The sequence below is a fragment of the Diadema antillarum genome, unplaced genomic scaffold (assembly GCF_040938485.1).
Source record: "Diadema antillarum isolate AM-2024a unplaced genomic scaffold, OU_Dant_1.0 scf00000049, whole genome shotgun sequence".
NCBI classification, from domain to species: Eukaryota; Metazoa; Echinodermata; class Echinoidea; order Diadematoida; family Diadematidae; genus Diadema; species Diadema antillarum.
Window position 1 is genome coordinate 2,503,160 of NW_027270938.1, and position 20,475 is coordinate 2,523,634.

Genomic DNA, 20,475 nt, shown 5'->3' on the forward strand with positions numbered 1-20,475 from the left:
AATATATATCGGGTAATACATGCATACATCAAGTTTTAAAAAAAAACCCATCAGGCATTGCATAAATATAAGGAAAGTAGTGATATTTTGAGGAGTTAACCTTGACCTTTGACCCCTGACCTTTGAACCATGACCCCCAACTTCCCTAGATAATCACTGCCCATTGGAACAAGCATATATACTAAGTTCCATGAAGATACCTTGAACCCTTTGCGAGATATGGAGAAAAACATGAATTTTCAACCTTTTTTTTCACAAAATAACCTGTGACCTTTGACCTTTGACCCCGTGACCCTAATATCCAAACAAAGTAATATCCCCCCAGGATATACCCTCATACCAAGTTTGATGTAAAATCACCACACGGTTCTTGAGATATCGACAAAAACAAAACGGGACGGACGGACGGACGTACGGACGGATGGACGGACGGACAGACGGACGGACGGACGACCCGAAAACATAATGCCTCCGGCCACTTCGTTGGCGGAGGCATAAAAATGAACCACGAAGAACATCCTGAACTCTTTCTTCCCAGCAGTGTGTAAAACTCATATAAAAATGCATTTCAAAGTTCCATATCCAGCCCATTTTTCCTCCCATTTTGGGGGTTTTGTTTATTTGTTTCCAAGACAAGATCCTGAATGTGGTGATTGCATACTTCAATCACAAAGTTTGGTATGCGAACTACAGTTTTTCTCACATTCCATCACCAAGCTCAGTCACACCATGAGTTCTGTTCACCAGAAGGGTAAAAAAACTATACAAATTGCATCGCCACACAGCTAAAACCATGACAATGTAACAGACTGCTTTATAAAAGCAGGTATTAATGATGCATTTTATGGTCAGAACACAGAACAAATACTGTAAAACATGATATATTCACGGCATGAATTTTTCACGAATTGGAGCCGACGGCCTTTTTTGCGGCATGAAATTTTCGCGAACTGCCACTGGCATTCAGTGCACATAGTGTACAAAAGAACTTTCGCGTGCATTTTAATTTCGCGAATCTTCGCGGTCGCGAAATTCGCGAAATTAAAATGCACGTGAACATTTCTCGTTTTACAGTATGGCCCATCTTATTTTTTCATTCCTAACATTAACACCATGCATCGTCATCATACCATGTACTAAAATGAGATGGGACATCATTGTAATTTAAGACAAACTAGCTGACAGCCATCAGGCCTAGGCTCCTCCTTTCTCTTGTGTGAAGCGAGGAGAGCATGTGACTCCCTGCCATCATCCTGGATGGGAGTGTCAGAGTATACTGAAGGGCGACGCCCACCTGCAGTGGCTAGCCAATCACAGCTGGGAGGCATGGTCACTCCCCATCCCTGCTTGAGAAACTTTGCACATCACCCAATTGAATCTAAACTGGACACTTGCAAGCTTTTAATCACCAGTCACATCACCCTAAATAGCCAGAAATATACAGGAGTTTGAAAATACATAGGAGTTTTCTTGTCACTTCTCAGATGTAGCCCTTTTTTTGCAAAATATTTAACTACACTACAATACTACAACTACTGCTTCTACTAGTTTGACCCTGTCTTCCAGCAGCTACTTCCAATAATTCAAAGAATTGAATGCAAATACGGGAACAATTTTCTTTCTTCCTAGCAAAGCTAGCTACTATCACCTAATCTTTTGGCACACTATGATTTTGTCCTTAATATCATGTGGATGAGAACTTCACCCAAGATTCAGAGTTGTTACGGACAAGTGATAACATTAGAGAGAAAAAATGAAGATATTAGGAAAAAACACAAACACAAATACAACAACACTTATTACTGATGATGACAAAGCTCTTTATGATTGTACCTTACTTGACTTGGATTTCCCGTATTATAATGGACTTGGTTCAGAACCTTGTGATGTAGGCTTTGGAGCATTCGATCCCTCGCCTATGCTTTTCTTGGTTTCTAGCTCCATTTCAAAAACTACCATTTGGAACAGAGATTGGGTATAAAATTTGCCAATGGTTGGTGTTCGTTTGTTTGTCTTTTGGGGAGAGGGGGCAAAATAAAAGAGACCTGAGGTGCTATTTCTTATTCTCATCTCAAGCCACTCTCGTGACTGGAAAACAAAACTGCATGTGGGTTGATTATCTGTGCTCACTGACTATGAGTGACAACAGTTGTTCTTCATCATCATTGCATCCCTGGCAAAATGACTCAGATTGTGGGAGATTGTCACCAACCTTTACACTTCTGTTTATGACAGCATGGCTGAATCATGCCCTTACTAGCATTTCAGGGATCTGAGGATTTTTCTTGGTTTGAATTCAAGCTTTACCACATTTCTTTCTTATTCTCCATTTCCTCACAGTATTGAAGTGATTGTTTGATGCAAAATCTCAGTCACATTTTTACAAATAAGGCAAAGGATATACTTTTTTTTTCTTTCTTTTAGCTTTTATGCAGCACATGTCAAAGCATATGATGACCTAGCCAAGTATTGTACCCTCACTAAATTGACACATTACTTCACAACCGACAAAAAAAAAAAAAACAACAACAGCAACAACAACAACAAAGAAAGAAAGAAAAAAAAAGATGGGGGTGGGGGTCTGAGGTTCGGAGTAAAAGCACCATGCAAGCAATCACGGCAAGTCCTGTAAATCCTCTCCATTATGAGCTGCTTCCTGGGGTGTCATCCTTCAGTTTGTAGTGAACCTCTGGCAGGGCCCTCAGTTTGTTGGCTGCCTGCAATGGTGAGACCCAATGCCAGCAGGAGATATGATTTACTATATTCACCTACATTGTATTTTTAGCACATAGAGAGCTACAAATAGGCAGTGCACTTCATTTCATTCATAAACACAGGGGTTAGGGAAAAATGTCTTCACCTATAAATCTGAACAAATCAACATGGAATATCATCACAGCCACTCTATGTTGGAATTAACTTTTACGAACACTATACTGTAAAAATCAAACAAATCGAACAGCACCATTTTTATCAGCATTGGACATTACACTTACAATTTTAAACATCTGCACAAAATCACGGCAAATCAGCTGAGGTGAAGCATTTTCTCAGATATTTTTTTTTTTTCTGACAAACTGTTATAAGCTCCTGAAATTCTTGCATCTGACTGGCTGAAAGCAAATTTGTAAGAAAAGAATACCTGACCAAAACACTTCATGAAATGCCCTCCCGGTGGTCTCATATCTCTTGATTTCCATGCACACAAAATCTGTAATAAATTCTCTCGTTTTCTTCTTCTTATGACATGACAAGAATAAATCCATCATGTAGTATTAAATGACGGCAGCCAGGCAGGGTTATTATGACAAACTACAGTCTGTAGCTGTGACTTACACAGGACAGAGGAGTTTAGGGGCAGAGAATCTATTATTGACTGAAAACATAATTCTTATAACTACTTGTACAAACATACTGGATAGTTGTCAGGCAGTGACGTTATGACTTTTAATATCTTGTTTGCATACGTGATTGCTATCAATGTCAAAGTTTCATTAAAAAAAGGGATACCATAAAACTCTCCAACTTTCTTTTTTCTGGCCTGATTTCATGGAAACCTTTAACATTCTATATGTTAGAATTGATTCCACTGAATGAAGACAACCTTACCATGAAGTAGCTTTTTACTTGAAGCAGTAAGTTTTCAAAGGACATGCTGTGCAGCCATATGATCACATGAGGGTAACGAATTCAGCTTTTAACCCGTTGAGAACGGACTGATTTTGCTACAACACGCATTTCCCATAGATACCTGCCCAAGTATACTCGGGACTCGTCCTCAATGGGTTAAACAAATGTATCATTCACTAACAGCCACAAGTTGAAATTATGGATTCTTTGGCTACAGGAATAGTGCAATTTATGTCAATGAGGAATCCATAATGTTAAGTACAGTCTCGAAATTGTGCATGATTTATTTGTTTCATATCCTCAAACACATCTTTCTAAATAAAATTTACAAGATGTTTTCACTTACAAAAATATTCCTCTAGCTGTGTTGTTGGTTTGCATATTGCAGCACAGACAATCATACAGTGTACCATGCGCATGCAGTGGACATGAATACACACAGTGGTCTATGAGGCTGACACCGATAGCACTTTAAACACACTATCAACGAATGACATCACATTCATGATAGTACATAGTGCAGTATACCATGAATATAACATCACCGTCATCTTGTCTTCAACAAAGCAAATGTTATGTTTAGTCACATGATGCTATGTAGACCAATCAGCTCACATGATTTCATTAATGAAGAATATAATAGGAAATAATGCATAAATTTTGATACTAATCTTGTTTGGTTATCCAAGACATACTACACAAATGTTATCATTAGCCCTTTTTTCCCTACTGTAGAAAAATATAACTATCAAAGAAAGGAACGTTCATCAACTAAAGGCATTTTATTATGATATGTTGATTTTGAGGAGTCAAAATCATTAGAAACACAGATCATATCATACCACGTTAACATCTCGCAAACATTGTCTGTTGATTAGCCAAATTCAGGTGACTCACAAACAGGTTAGCCACAAGAAAACAACTTTGGGAAACTTCCCTTGTTTCATGTAAAGCACAGATAGTTAGCATGTGTTTTTATGTGTCCATCCCAAGGGAAAACAAGTCATGAATTCTTGAAGTATTTGTATAGTCAAGATTGTCAGTGGTATCAAACCCTCCCCCCTAAAAACAAAACAAAAACAAAAACAAAAAAACAAAAAAAAACCAGACAAATGAGGGACTACCTTGATATCAAAAAAGAAACAAATAGGCAAAAAATTAGGACTTTATTCTTCAAGCAGAGAGAGAAAAAAAAAAGATTATTCATTAGTGTTACATTATCCTACTTAGGATGGTGCTCCGATATGCATGCTTTTGTGTACACTGTTTTTGCACAAGCTTACTGTTCCAAGCCATGTAGTAAGCAATGTGTATATTGAGGAAGATTACCCATGACATCAAGTGGGTAAACACTGCATGGAAGACCTTCATGCAGGCTTCCAAGTGAAGTACTTATGAGTGTTAAGACAGAACAAAACAAAAACCCTTTGAATTCTACATGTTTCCTACTGTGTTACTATATCATGTGACCGTGCATCACAAAACCAACACAAAGTCACACCCCTTGATTTTACGTGAGGACTCAAAAAGGGTGAAACAGGTCAACCAAGTCAGTTTTTAGCTTTCCATATTTTCTGAAAGAGCTATTCTTCTACATTATTCTTAAGTTTTGAGTAAAATGAATGGGAAAGTGGGTTTTCAGCAATTTTTCTAAAACTATTTTCTTTTTCTTTTTTTAGAGTAGTGTGATCAGGTATGTCTCAGAAGCCCTTTTCATTTCTTGAAAATTTTTTGCACACTCTTCACTTTCAACTCTAATAACTTTTGAAAGAATAATACTACTGTTTTGAAAATTCGCATTAACCATGGGCAGAATGTGTTGATAGATCATGCTTAATTTCAGCCTAATTTGATAATTTCTTCATTTTTGTTGTTCCGGAGGTTTACATCCTGTTTTTAGTCCCATTCATCACACAGCAAGCATGGCTTGGCATAGATTAAGCACTTGAATAAACCCTGTACTTCAGAGCCTCTTTCACTTCACACTTTTCCAGAGTGGGTGCTTTCTTGCCAATATCTAGATAGGTTAGGAGAGTCCATTTGAATTGAGTTACAAGTCATTCTATAGCTTAGAGTCTACTCTTTCAGAATCTGCCCTTATCTAAAAATCCATGTCAAGGCAACTTTTTGTTGGATTTGCGATGGACGGTCACATACAGGGGCAAGCAAGAGTAGGAATGTGATGTCAACTTATTTCAACAACTTTTCATGACTTTTGCATTGTAAACCAATCGCAGAGTCAGAATGTTTACCTGCTCAGCTGTGAGGTCCCGTTGAGACTGTGCCAGCATCTCATAGCCAACCATGAACTTCTTCACCGTGGCAGATCTCAGCAGAGGGGGGTAGTACAGTGCATGGAGCTGCCAGTGGCTGTTGTCCTTATCGAGCTCCTCCCCTGTAGGCGCACCTAAAAGAGGTTCAGTAGAGAGCTTCAATGACATGATATCAATATACTTATCACACAAATCATCAATCAGTTTGTGCATTGTAGCATCCAACAAACAACCTACAAAAATATATGCATCACTTTTACAGGGGGATGCTTCTTAACATAAGACATGACAATAATAGTGACAGGAATATTTCAATTAGTGATGACGATGCTACTACCACTACTGCTACCATTACTACTAATACCACTACTACTATCAATACTACTATGTACTATTATCACTATTACCTCATATTACACTATTCCTTCTTAAGATGTATGATAATGATGATAGACCTTAATAGAATCTGCAGGAAATACAATAAACCAGAATGAAGACAAATTTACTTGGAAAGTCAAAATGTTTTAAACATTTGTGTACATAACAGAAAGATTGATTGATAGACAGACAGATAGATAGATAGATAGATAAATGAATAAGTAAATAGACAGATAAATAGAAAGATAGATAGATAGATAGATAGATAGACTAATAGATATGAGTATAATATAGATAGACAGAGAGTCTAACAGGAAAAGGAAAAGATATCGTCAGGAAGAAAACTGAAAAGAATGGTTTTAAGGGCAAAACAAACATAAACATACAGGTGAAGAGACAAACCAATACATGAAATCACTCACCATGCCAGCCCATTGAGTATGGGAAGGTAGTCTCAAAGAGATTGTCATACTTTGTCAGCAGCCGCTTCATTATATCCGACAGGTCTGTTTGAAACATTGAAATTTGAGACAAAGCATTCTTAATTTTTCCTTCTTACAAGCATAAACTGCCTTTCAACATAGAAGACTCTTTAATCCTTCACTTCTCAAGTACAAGACACATATCTAATCTAATTGCATTATGTTCTATCCTGTTGTCTATTGCAATGCAAAGAGGGTTGCAACATCAACTCTTGAACCATACAAAATATCAAAGCAAAATCTTTGTTTTGATACTATTTAACTGAACAAGAACAGTATCATGAAATCATGTCAGAGATATATCCATTAAAAAAATAGTGAATGCAATAGGGCAAGCTATTAGAAGTGACACTTAAGAAAATGTTTGTAATGGATTTCCAAGTAGCATCAGTTAGTTTATGCAAACTCCACTCAAAACAATTAACCTGTCAATCAGATGTATAACCAGAAACCAAGACTTGTATTCTCAGAACTAAAGACAAGAGTAGTTTCTCTGGCTATCTACTATAAAAGACTGTGGTCAGACTCACCATTTCTCTCTTCATCGGTCAAGTCTGGTAGCCGCAGGACATGTCGCCGTGGTAGCAGCATGGTCTCGTAGGGCCAGGTCGCCCAGTATGGCACCACAGCGAGCCAGGACTTGTTCTCGACAACAATCCGTTCCTGCCACAATGACAATGACATATATGGCGTGGCACATTAGTTGAGTAGCCAGCCATTTGGATAGGCATAGAATGGAAGTCCCGTGTATGAGAGAGTCACATCTCACGCACGTAAAAGATCCCGCTTCATTTATTCATCACAAAGAGCAGGGTCCCGGTAAAGTGGTCCTGCCTTACATCCAACTGGACCCAATGGAAGACCAGCCACTGCAGCTGAATATGGGCTATCCAGCCATTTTCTCAGACAGAAATGAAACAAACTCATGCACTCATCCTGGTTTAGTTTCTTGAAAGACCTATTTAGGAACACATCAAATACCAGAAACCTATTACTGTGGTTTGGTGCTGCATTTTTATTAAAATATTTATTACTCGTTGTAAGTGGTGGTTTGTTTGTTATTTATCTATTTTTTTTATCTTTTTTTTTTTTTTTGGCGGGGGGGGGGGGGGGGGGATTGTGTTTTTTTCCTTATTTTTTTAAGGTAGGGTTAAGATATCTTTCATGTCAGCCCTTTCCTGTTCACATGTAATTGTTTGCATCAGTTGAAGAATAATCAAAAGCATCTAAATTACTCAATTTGTAACTGACTTTCAAATAAGCAACACACATATTAAAAGATTAGAGGTAATATTTCCATCTTACATTGGCACATTCTATCTTTGTTCTTTTTTTTTTCTTTTTTGTGCATATTTTGGGACTGGATGTGAAAATGACAGATGTAGGTCCCCTTTGAAGAACTAGGCAATGAGGATGAAATGCCTGGCCTGTGGATAAAACCTCTACTGCTTGCAGACTTGAACCAGAAACCTCAGAGTTGAAAGACCATGGGGCTTATCCACTGAACCAAAATGGCTTGATATTTGTACCTTTTTCTCTGCCTCCAGATTGACATAATCGACCAGCATCGGTGTGCCCCGCTCCTTGTAGTACTCTCTCTGCTTCTCATCTTTTATCCTGGGCTCATTGGGCATGAAATTACTGGCCCACATCTGTCGGCACAATGCAAGAAAGAGTAAAAACTCAGGAGGTGAGCAGATTTGCACACATGTGAGAGTCATACGTGATAAGCCATATTCAAATATTATACTTTCTGGTGAGAAGGTCACATGGACAAGCAAATAATTATTGAATATATGGTGGGGATGGTGGAAAGTGCAACTACTAGAAGAAGAAGGAGTAGCTTTTACTGAAAATGTTGGCACATGATGCAAGAAACATTAATCAATGTGACAGAGAAACTTTATTCTAAAAGCTATCTCTACTGAAAAAATACACCAGCAGCTTACCTGGCAGTGAGGATGAGGATTTGAACACCCCATAGTGGCTCCTTTATTTTCAAAGATCTGTACAAGGGAGCATAAAATAAAAAACACAAAAACAGAAGCTGTAGATAAGTCACATAAATAGCTAGAATACAAAAGCCTGCTGAATTGGAGCATGTAATTCATGCAACACGTACTCTAAGATAGTTTACAAAAGCCCTAACATGGTATATCATGGGTAACAGGATTTTTTTCCGCCAGCTTTAGTTTCTTTTGCATAAGTTTGTCTGTTGTGTTGTTTTTAACAGGATACATTCACATTAGGCATGCCAAGAACTTGACTTTCATAGATGTCAGTATGCACTGCATAACTAGAATTCACAAACTTGAATGCACAACTGCAGGTGCTTCTCCTCTTTCAGCTTCAACCATAACACAAAATCATTATTTCCTTTTGGATTATATTATAAACATGGAACATTTGGCAATATTTGTGTGAAAATAATAACAAATATCTTTTTGAGATACCAACTTCATAAAAAAAAGTACTCTCATCCATGAAATTACAAACTAGAACAAGGCATCTGAAATTGGCAAAGCATGGAAAAATCACAGGAAAATACCTAATTTAACAATTTGATACATTGAGAATACTTATAAGGGAAGAAAACTTTCCCGGCTATGATTGGACAACATAGGTATATTCTACTTCATTTTCAAAATGTCAAGAGGCCCTTTGGGAGTGTATGTTTATCTCCTCTAAACAGGTGGTCTGTAATGCCACATTGTTGAAATGGATGAGGAGGCAAAAGGTTTAAACTGAATCAAGTTCAGATAGGAACATATCACCTGTTTAGCAATAGCAAGTTTTGACATTTTCTCCACTTTGTCATTTCCCTTTGCTGCAACATAGATCTGACTGTTCACATGCTCTGACACACAATAGTTGTACATTCTGAGAATTAACAACATGAAAATTATGCCTAAGGAACTTTCAGTTTTAATGCAATAAAATAGCAATTAGGATGCTTTTTCAGTTCATCTTTCGAAACGTCACTCAGCAGAGTGGGCTGTGTCTCAAGCAACAGTCCACTCCAAGTCATCACACATACCTGAACCCATCTATACTTTGCTCCAAAGTCTGTGATAAGCTCCGCCCACTTGTCAACCACTGCCCTGATTTCAGCCAATGACATAAGAGGTAGAGTTATGTCCGACCAAGGGTGGAAGCACATGACTTGACTGGTGGGAATGAATAGAGGTGATAAAAAGAGCAAAAGAGAACATTAGATGAATATGTGTCTATTAACGTGTTGATCTGAAAAAACTGAAAAAGGCTACTTATACCTCCTGCTGAATATCTGCAATATCACAAGTAACATAGACATGTATCTGCAATATGTCTGTAATTCATATCTAGGGAAAATACAAACTCAGGCAGTAAAGCTTACGACAGCTCGGTTTCTCTATAATTGCTAATGTTAACCATTTTAAGTTGAAAATGTTGGAACTTAACAAACAAGTACATACAACATAAACTGAAGACACAGTCATCACTCAATCAAAAAGACATTCCCTCTCATCCTATCCCTAACTGAAGCAAAAAGGAAAGTTTTAGAGATGTATAAGATATCAAACAAACAAAAAAGTAAAGGGAGAGGGGACCATGCTTTTTAATAGTGTATTGAGAGATACTCTCGAGCAATATGCAGTAGACAAAACTGGATTAAATGGGGGAATTGTTTACATACCAAGTACCAACTGCTGGTGCACACTGTAGTAGATGATGCTCACTGGGCCCTGATAAAGCAAAGAGGACATGAAAAGAATCTTGCCATGACATCAGTTGTGAGTAAATCATTGATAATTCATTTACTTACATCTGCCAGAATTCTAAACGAGGAAAAACATGCCACACATGGATCAGGTAAAGAACAGTAGAGAATCTGGAATTTCATTATCCAAACATGACAGCATGAATTGAAGCACAGTCAGCCTTTGACAGGTTTAAAGCTTATAAGATGTGATAAATTACTGGTTGACAACAGATCTGCTACTATCAATGACCTACTTGTAAATTCCTGCCATGGACATACTAAAAACTAAAAGAAAAAAAAATGAGAATGCCAGTACACCTACTCTTCACAACAGCATCATCTTATTTAGGGGTGCAGTAAGTACAATACTTGTAAGCAGAGATGGGAAAAACAGATATGCAATACAAACACACACATTCTGTCATCCCTGAAAAAAAACACACAAAAAAAAAACAGCCACATGTTTTTCAATTGCTCCTGACTGATTAACCCCTTGCCTCTGACATATTTGTAATTCATAATAGGGTTGATACCTGCCACACCTGGTTCGTGTACAGAATGGGTTAATAATAGCTTCAATGTCATTGCTTGCCCATGAATGCCATTCTAAGTGCTTCTTGAAGCTATCTCCTCATATGTCAAAACATTGTATTGCTTTGCTTTCTGGTCTCTGATCCACAGCCATGAATCATTACACAGACATCACATACCCAAACATACTGGAATACAGCATGCAGTTGATGGATGCCCTGCAAATAGCACCTTACCTGGTGTTGGGGCTCCTTCTTGCAAAAGAGCAGGGAAGTCATTCTCAAACAGAAAGGTGCTTGGGTAGTCTGGATTTACCTGTGTGAGTTTTCAAACAACAGGCACTAAGAATGTATTTGCAATCAGCAAATTACCGGTACTGTCATGATGTACAAAATTGAGATCATCATTTATGTTGCCTGATCGAGTTACCCTGACAAAGTTGCAGAGTACATGCTCAAAAAATTGTAAATAAAGAAACTTACATGTCTGGATTTCAAATTCTAAGACAATTCAAAAGTCTAAACATTTCAATTTCCACAAGACATGCTAATGTGGTATTTCAAATTGGCCCAATTATTTTTAATTGCCTAATGGTACTCTCCTTGCAGTCTGAATGCAACTGAACATCAAAACCTTACTCCAAACTACAGTACATTTGTCTGAAGGTAAGCTTTCTAATTGTTTTTTTGTTTGTTTGTTTGTTTGCTTGTTTTTCTTGTGGTAGACACAATTAAGGTATTATGTGGAAATAAGGTAGGAAAAATTGTATAGATAGCTTATACTGCTTTGGAAAATCTATTTAAATGGACATGGCAAGGGTATTGGTGTGTGGCAACTTTATCACATGGTCGTCTATCTGTTAACTCTTGGTCAAGAAAGTTGACAGAACTACAGGATATCCTGAACAAGCATTACTTGATCTTTTCAGAAGAAGTGGTGACTCTCTTTCTACACATACTTTTCTGAACAAGGAATTAAATAGAGAAAACAATAAAACAGTCATATTTTCTCCGAAGACTCAAGCATAACAAACATACATGTAATCCTCATAACAGGCTTGAATGTACACAAGTGTATGAGTAGTTTAACAAATAAATGCACATATGGGTGTATGCGATTGGACAGACAAGGTAATGTGCAACACATCATAATACAAAAATTAAATGTATAAAGTTGCTGCCAATAATGGTAGAAAATATACTATACATCTGTTTATTGGAAAACAAAGATAAACAATCCTGTATTAAGGGGCAAAACAAATCTGATCTTGTACCAGTGGATGCTGGACATCATTAACTTTATGAATTTCCATGACAGATGTTTTCAAATTGATCAGCACAGGTATCATGCACAAATAATTATATCAGAGAAAAAAAGACAGATGGATGGGATGGGCAAAATATTTATAAGCAGGAAGATGAAATCTGAACTGACATCTCCATGGGCCCTCGTAGCACCGGGACAGAGCGGATTCTTTGGGTCATGTCTGGGTATCTTCTGCTCAGGCAGCTTCTCCACTTGTCCCTTCCAGGGCCGCTTCATACGATGAGGTGACACCAAGATCCATTCCCCTTTCAAGGGGTTGAATCGTATATGCTGATGCTCTGAGAGATAGACAAAACAGTTGCGTTAACACTCCACTCATCAACAGACAAGTTCCCTAAAACATATACAGTGGGCTCCCATTATAATGAAGTCCCTTGGACCAGTAGTCTTCTTTCGTTTTGTAGAAATGTAGTGATAACCGAACAAATGAACAATAAAACACATAGAGCCGATGATGGTGCAGCCTGCATTTTTATTTCATTGCAACCAGAATTTTGTTATAACCATGTTCGCTGTGATGGAAATGCACTGTAGCAGGTATGCAAGCTCAGCAGATGCTGGAAGATTAGGGAATATTAAACTCAGTAAAAGTTTGATGAAAATCAAACCATTCATTTAAAACTTATGAATTACTTGAGTTTTGGTTGATTCCTTATGTGCTGCCTTCTTCTACAGAAGGGGACTCTGCGACACTTCATAATGCCACAGTATGAGAAGAATTTGAAAAAAAAAAAATCATATTTCAAACACAGAGGGAGCACCCGACTTTACTCCTCTGGACGGCATAAAGAAGGGGAGGGAATGCACACATCAAATAGAAAAAGAGGACTTGTGAAATTCTGTTTATATTGTCTGTACTCCACACTGCTACAAGTACAACACCAAAAATTGTGGAAAAGTTCCCATCTTGTGAGAGCAGCAGGATTACCTAGACTTTAAAAATTAATGACTTTTTTGAGGAACAGTTTATTTTCCTCAAGTTTTCACTGAATCTTACTGCGATCGCTAGAGTTACAGATACCCGTACTTAATATGAATGCCAGTTGAGTTGTCTGAAGGGGAATTTAAGAACATCATCATCGTCATCATCATCATCAGTACACACAAGTCGTAGTAGGTCTAGTACTTTGTGATCCTGTAGAGACTTCAGGTCGTTCCAGTGTACAGAGAGAGGGAAATTTATCCAGAACAAGTTAGTGTACCTCAAACAGACTGAATATCTTTTTGCCTGTGACAGAGTGTTTTGTTGGGCTAAGCTCCTTCTTGGCCCTTGTGTATATGCCTAAAAACTACAGAGCAATGCGGTAAACGCAACTGTTAGGCTTCAGACACAAACATTTGAGGGCATGAGTGGTGATCGATCAATTATTACTTTAAATAATTGTTGTTAATGTAATAATACTATAAATTTATTCATAGAACATCCATGATTGAACACTGCAGTCAGTGTCACTGGTTAGACCATGCAAGATCTAGAACTAGAGTTAGACTAGATCTAAATTTACTCAAAATAGAGTTATCAGTTAACATATCAAAAGTGGAGAGTCTTCTGGTAAAAGCAGGGTTGTGAATCAAGATCAAGATGTGAATTTGTCTAGGGTCTACTTTGAATTAGATCCCTATTCTTCATGTTTCCAATTGATTTAAAGATAAAATTTATTATCGTTCTAGTATTGGGCCTATTGTATATATTGTAAGAGGCAACACAAAATCAAGCACATGGGACTACAGTAAGTGGTATGCAAGCTGAATCGTGTGACTATTTCAGCCCTTGCATTTCACACATCCTAAAGCTATTCGAGATGGCAGTCTCGGAAATGTTTAAATACTAAGACAAGTACCGTTAAAATCAAACGTTGTGACTGCTGCCATGGTCCAGTCGAAGTCCTAACAATTAGACGTGTTGTAGACGTAACTAGACCTAGCTTGCACGAAAGATGATCACTTTTCGCGATGAATCGTGTTGCCTAGCCTGCATTCAAGTCGCTTTTACACCTCACAGCTCTAATTGGCGCACCCCCCCCCCCCCCGCGCACCCCACCCCCACCCCATGGTAGCCTGAGAACGTGAGCGGGAGCAGCCCATGAGCTTTTGTAGCCAAGAGTGCCTTTATAAAAGGAAAAATGCCGGACCAGTTGAAAGTTAGACTGACAAGAAAGAGTAATTCTTTAAAGGCTCAACAGTGAACATTTGATCAAAACGGAATGAAAATTAGGCAAGGGAACATGAAACTGTGAAGTTTCGCTAAGATTTTTGCAAAAAGCATCTCACAATCTCCATCGATCGTGTGAAAAAAAAAGAATCTTTGCTCAATTCTTTCTTTGCTCAATTTTTCACATAATTATGAATAACATACAACATTTCTGGTCAAAAGAATTGACAAAACATCGAAGCATTCAAGTTATGCTCAGTCTAGGGAAAGGTGCCGCAATGTTTTCTGTTAGTCACATGATATCATAGTACTTTAGCAACGATTGCCAGATGATGTCACTTGTAGAATCTTGGTTTGGAATATCTATAAACTATAACAATAATGATAGTAATAATAATACGTTACATTTGTAATGCGCTTAATACAATGTTTCTAAGCGCACTATAGATTTAAAGTTCTAAAAATAAAAAAGTGTGGAATAATATAGGTCTATCTATTTAACAAATCAAGAAAAAAGCTGCAAAATGAATAATCAGGAAGCTATAACGTTTCTTGGCGTCGTCCTATAAGGCCTACATAATAGGCTGAGGTACGGTTGGATCCAAATTTCCCTCACTGCACTGTATAGAGAGTAGGGCCTACAGCACCTAAAAATAATTTTTGTTTTTAAATCTACCAAAAAAAAAAAAAAGTTGTATAGCATCTGGTAGTCTTACTGCAAGGCCACCACCTACGCTAAGTTCTTAGCACTAACAGTCACGTATTATACAAACCAAAGAGAGTCGAAACGAGCGACGTGCACGGGTCTTGGCTCTTGCTGGTGGCTTGAGTATTCTCACGCAATAAACGACTATCTGTCTGCTCCTCTTGTATCACTACAGCTGGTGGGCAAAGAGTAATCATACTGAGCAAAGAGGTAAACCTCCCCATCAGAAACACTGCACAATCATATAACTGTAAACTCAAAGAGACTCCTAATCCGGTTTCATGACATTTGCTCCCATACATTTATTACTCCTATGAAATATCTGCACGATTATATAAGCCAAACATAAATTCTACCCAAAAACATAACCCTAACCCTGGGCCTAATTCTAATCCTCACATCAAACTAAACCTTAACCCCTATGCAAACCCTAACACTAACCCTAAATCCTTAGAGAAAATAAGAACAGAGCAATGATGTCGCAGGAGCAAATGTCGTCTTACCTCTTATACATGTACCGATATAATGATTCGTCGTATATGGTTGTCTGTCAATGGAAGCTGATTCCCCAATATGTTTGCTTCTTGTGGAATGGTGACGATTTAAACACAGGCTGCAGTCATTGTGATGCATAATAAACGAATTGAACAACAAATAAAGACCTATGTTAAATGTTTGATTTGATTTGGGGGAAGACCCCGTACTCCAACGCAATAACGTTTTCAATGCAAACGTAGACGAAGAAAAAATAAGAAAAATATAGTGCCCGGAAATTACAGGCATAAACAATGTATGATAACTATAATTGCAAACTATAAGCTAGCTACTACCTAATGAGATGCCGAAGGGTCCAAATCGGTGTGTAAATAATCTACTTACGTCGTAGAGTGATTTCACAGTCACCGTATTTTACTTCTCACATCGGGAGAGCTGTAGAGTGACGTTTAACCACAGAGATTCATAAAACCTCCGCATTTAACTCAAACGAACATTGTAACAGATCAGCAAAAGAAGAGAAGAAAAAAAGAACGGCATTGGTAAGCGTGAGTCACAGTCACCCGGCTCATTGAGTCACAATTCTAATAGAAGACCACTTTTAGGTCGCCTACCAATACTCCTTGTTTTTGTTTTGTTTTGTTTGTTCGTTTGTTTTCTTGTTTTGCGATTTCATTCAATTTTCACCGATGTACCATGATTTTGTGTTCTGCACACTACATTTCCCCTATGCGTAATTTCCTTGGTATAAATGTCAATGCATATAGTCACAGCTTTACTGCATAGCGCCAACTAACGTCAGCCGTGTATAAAATGAAAGTTTCAATCCCTATCTGCACTTTCTAATGACATGAAACTTGTGAATTTCGGCGAAAGTAGTCCATCCTTTTGTCAATAGTATAATAAACATCGCTGTTAAAAAGAAGTATATGATGATAATAACATAGGCATGAAAGAGTTAAACAAATAGATAAGAATGAAAATAAAAAGAACAGCACCAAGTACCAACAAAGCATTATATATCATCACCTCTGACATAGATTATAAATCTGCATGACAACATACCTTTGGAGAACAACATGGAACATGACAACTTGGAGAAGGTAATAGCAAAATTTGTGCCCACTGAATTATTCACATTATTATTCAGTTGTTTATGATGAAGAATCATTCATTAAGCATGTTAAGTGGACGCGTGACTCCGTGAGCTCTACCCTAATGGACATAGCAATCAAGTATTATCAGATTGGCGGATAATTGAATTTCATCTGGTGGCCATCAAGCATCTTTACAGAGACAACACATTACATAAGTATCACTAATGATGTACTACATAATGCTTTCTTATGACGATAATTCCGTCGTCTGCTTATATAGTATACTCGCAGCCTCGCACACAAAGGAAGTTTGAGAGTCTAGTATCGCCGCGCGTGCGCTCAAGAGTCGACTAGGTTTAGTGCGTTCCCCGAGTCCCGAGCGCCCGGACGCAGCAAAATCGGCATGAGAGTTTGGCAATTTGTTGGAGAACTGTCAGTCCGTCCTGGTGAGCGGTGGAAAGTGGAACGTTCACTTCGGCCTAATTGGATTAGACGTGCGTACACTTGTCACGAGCTGGCAATAGCAGGGCATTTAATTTCCATCGGAATCGAACTTTTCCACAGGTGATCGGCTGACTCCTTTCACATATCCGTTGTGACTGTGGAGCTTGTTGCAAAGGACTCATGACATGAACATCTTGCTTATTACTTCATCATCAAAAAGGACAGACTGGTGCGGTTGTTTTGCACAGAGGTACCCTAATCATTGTCGGATGTGATTACCAGGATTACTATCGCTTGTTTACCAAGGAACATTTCGTCATGATTTCGACATCAAAATGCAGCATCTTCGTCATCTTCATACTAACACTAAACTACATGGATTGTTTTGGAGCAGCATTCAAATTCGGCCCGACGGACACTGTACTTGTAGAAGGTAAGACGGCCGTGCTTCGATGCTCGGTGAAAAACCAGGGCAATGAGGTGGTTTACTGGTTCCATGTCGACACAGGGCAGTACATCAGTTACGACGAGAACATATACTCGTTTGTGATGGAGAACAGATACTCAATAATTGGAGACCACAAAAGAGGGGAGTACTTCCTGACTATTCGAGATGCAAGGAAGTCTGACAAGGGGGAATACCGCTGTGTCTTCGGAAATAAGTTCCTGTCTGCGCGAATGGTAGTTCTGGTCCCGCCCGTTAGTGGGTCTCCGACTTGCGAGGTGCAGCCAGCCGCCGAAGGCATGACGCCCGGAAAAACGGCCACGCTGACGTGTACCTCGCAAGGAGGCGACCCACCTGCTGAACTCTCCTGGTATCGTGAGGACAAGCTCATCAAGGGTCCCTCGGCGCATTCCAATTCCATCCAGAGACTGGTGGAGGAGGAGGACAACGGGGTTCTCTTCACCTGCTCGGCGACCACACCGGCTCTGACCTACCCCCGAACGTGCTCGGTGATGGTGCTAAAGAATAAACCTGTTGTTGAGCTGACTCCGCCCGAAATCAGTATAAAACACGGAGAGACGGCTCAATTCACCTGCCGAGGAACTGGAGTGCCCAAAGTGACGGATTATCGCTGGTTTGTTAACTATGTGACTGTTGGTAGCAGAGTGTCTTCTCCTCGGTATACACTGGATAAAACCAATACAACTCTGACCATCCACAATGTCCAAGCATGGGAAAATGGAGTTGTAGTTTCCTGTGAGGCAAGTATTACTTCTGGACTGAAAGGGAGGGCTAGCTCTACCCTCACCGTTAAACTTCCTCCCAATTTTAGGACTAAGCCCCCACCCACATCCACGAATAACGACAAGAAGGGAAACGGAACAAAATGGACCCCAAATGGACTCGGGCCTCATCCTTTCATTACTTCAAACATCGCAGCCATTGCCGGAGCATCTGCAGGGGGTCTAGTTTTGCTGATTTTGATGATCATGATAGCCGCCTACTGTGGCAAGGGAAGAAGTAGCAACTACCCCTCGGACAAGAGCGCTCCAGGTTCACTGCGCTATAAAACGTCGCAACAGATTCTCGTCGAGGACGATTTCCCGATCTATGCCAAGCCGATGAAAGTGAAGCGTCTGAATTGCGAGGTTCCAGAATTGAGTCGACCAAACAGCAACTCGACCACGGCTTCGACAGCCGAGTCAGCACTGACAGGAGTGAGTTCCGACCAGAACAACGGCGTCGCCATTCCACTTTGTTTGCGGCCTCCTTCTTTAAAACTTTTTGGAAAGAAAACGACCTCGAATTACGAGAGGATAGGATTCGATGGTCCGTTGCCCTTGACTCGCCCCGAACCTATGGGCAGCGAAAGTAAAGAAACAATGCTTAATGAAGAAGCGTCGAGACCGGCAGAGCTTCGACAGAGTCAAAACAAAGCTTTAGATAACGATTCCAGTGTAAAACAGAAACAAGTAGAATTAGTTTATGCTGATTTAGACTTGGTGGAAAATAACAATGACTCGTCCGCCAAGCAGACAACGTCTAGTGTATCGAATTCAGATGGCGTCGCGTATGCTAAACTTAGGTTATGAAAAGATAAGTTTCCTTTGGACATTATATTTTATATTTAAAAAAAAAAAAACATAATATACAACGTTTACACTGTTGATTTAAACCTACCAAATAAGAGTTAAGTTTCGTCATAGCATGACATCACAGGGACTTGATAAGTGATGCAGATTCGTTCCTTAAAACTGAAATTATGCCGAGGAGCTCTGTTCCTGACGCGAGGACACTGGAGGAAACCTAGTTTGTCAATAGTGTTGTACCTCGTTTGGGAAGTGAAATAAAATGAACGGATGCTTGCAGAGGAACCAACTCGTCAAATATTAGTGAGAAAATTTTCGCTCCGCATGGCCATGTCTACAATTTAGGTCAGCAGGTGCCAGGAACTATATTTCTGCCTTTTTGTGGTAAATAGTTTTTACTATGATTTTTACTAATCATCGTTAGTGTTTCTTAAGGTAGAGTAGAAATTTGTTATCAATCTTAAAAACTTTGCGGTTCATTTGTAATTGCTTGGGTTGCAGAATCCTCTCACAGTAAGATGGAGTTCCCAAATTGGCAATAGATTATGCAAGATTAATGCTGCTGTTTCTTTCTCGAATTTATTCGTTTTATTTATTCATTTTGTTGCAGAAATTCTGTCTGATTTTCATATCTAATGACTTTTAAGCTTCGTCTAATCTGTCTCCAATATGGGATACAGGATGATATTTAGAGTGCAAATATGAGTAGGAGCAGGGAGGTGGGAAGAGAAAAGGAGATAATCGTATCTGCACCAAGTTTTCACCCACCTTCATTAGTTAAACAAGACTGCTCTTATTTTCAAGTTTGCGTGGTGGTCTCGTTCTCCAGTGATGTATTGCTTGTTTATCAGAATTGCGGAAACATTATTTCATAATTATGATGTAATCTCAATGATTACTTGTAAACTTGTTTAATACTTGTTGAAGTGTTCCTCACGTGTCAAACTACACCACTAGATAAATAGTGTGTTCGTGTTATTGATATTGTCAACACAAAACGATTATCTTATGATTGTGCGAAACACAAACAAAGCGTGTACAATTTTCGATCACGATAGATATCACACAAAAGTTACAACGGTGTATGATGTAATGAAATTCTTAAGCGTATCTTAATCGCACATCAGAGGCGTTAAAGCACCGTTCCAACTTAATATCTCATTGTCAAACGTGCCTGATAATGCT

General features: G+C 38.8%; 2 protein-coding genes across 2 annotated transcripts; one reads left to right on the forward strand and one right to left on the reverse strand.

Annotated features, from left to right (window-relative positions):
* Positions 1 to 2,587: 2,587 nt before the first annotated feature.
* On the reverse strand, positions 2,588 to 14,234 carry LOC139715504 (galactose-1-phosphate uridylyltransferase-like). Its single transcript, XM_071627073.1, has 11 exons — positions 14,204 to 14,234; positions 12,471 to 12,640; positions 11,273 to 11,351; positions 10,440 to 10,488; positions 9,801 to 9,930; positions 8,713 to 8,769; positions 8,293 to 8,415; positions 7,294 to 7,426; positions 6,704 to 6,787; positions 5,883 to 6,037; positions 2,588 to 2,717 (listed from the first exon to the last, which is right to left on the reverse strand). Exons 1-11 carry the CDS (start codon positions 14,232 to 14,234, stop codon positions 2,643 to 2,645), a joined length of 1,086 nt encoding a protein of 361 aa, XP_071483174.1. The 3' UTR covers positions 2,588 to 2,642.
* Positions 14,235 to 17,631: 3,397 nt separating this feature from the next.
* Positions 17,632 to 19,293, forward strand: LOC139715470 (nephrin-like). Its single transcript, XM_071627043.1, has one exon. It carries the CDS (start codon positions 17,632 to 17,634, stop codon positions 19,291 to 19,293), a length of 1,662 nt encoding a protein of 553 aa, XP_071483144.1.
* The last annotated feature ends 1,182 nt before the right edge of the window (positions 19,294 to 20,475 follow it).

Bases quoted from the DNA above. Each gene is read 5' to 3' on its own strand.
- LOC139715504 (XM_071627073.1), bottom strand. From the start codon at position 14,234: ATGGCAGCAGTCACAACGTTTGATTTTAACG. The intron at 11,352-12,470 runs GTCAGTTCAGAT...AAACTCACACAG, and splicing joins CTACGAGGGCCCATGGAGAT to GTAAATCCAGACTACCCAAG. The intron at 2,718-5,882 runs GTAAACATTCTG...TCACCATTGCAG, and splicing joins GGGACCTCACAGCTGAGCAG to GCAGCCAACAAACTGAGGGC.
- LOC139715470 (XM_071627043.1), top strand. From the start codon at position 17,632: ATGGATTGTTTTGGAGCAGCATTCAAATTCGGCCCGACGGACACTGTA.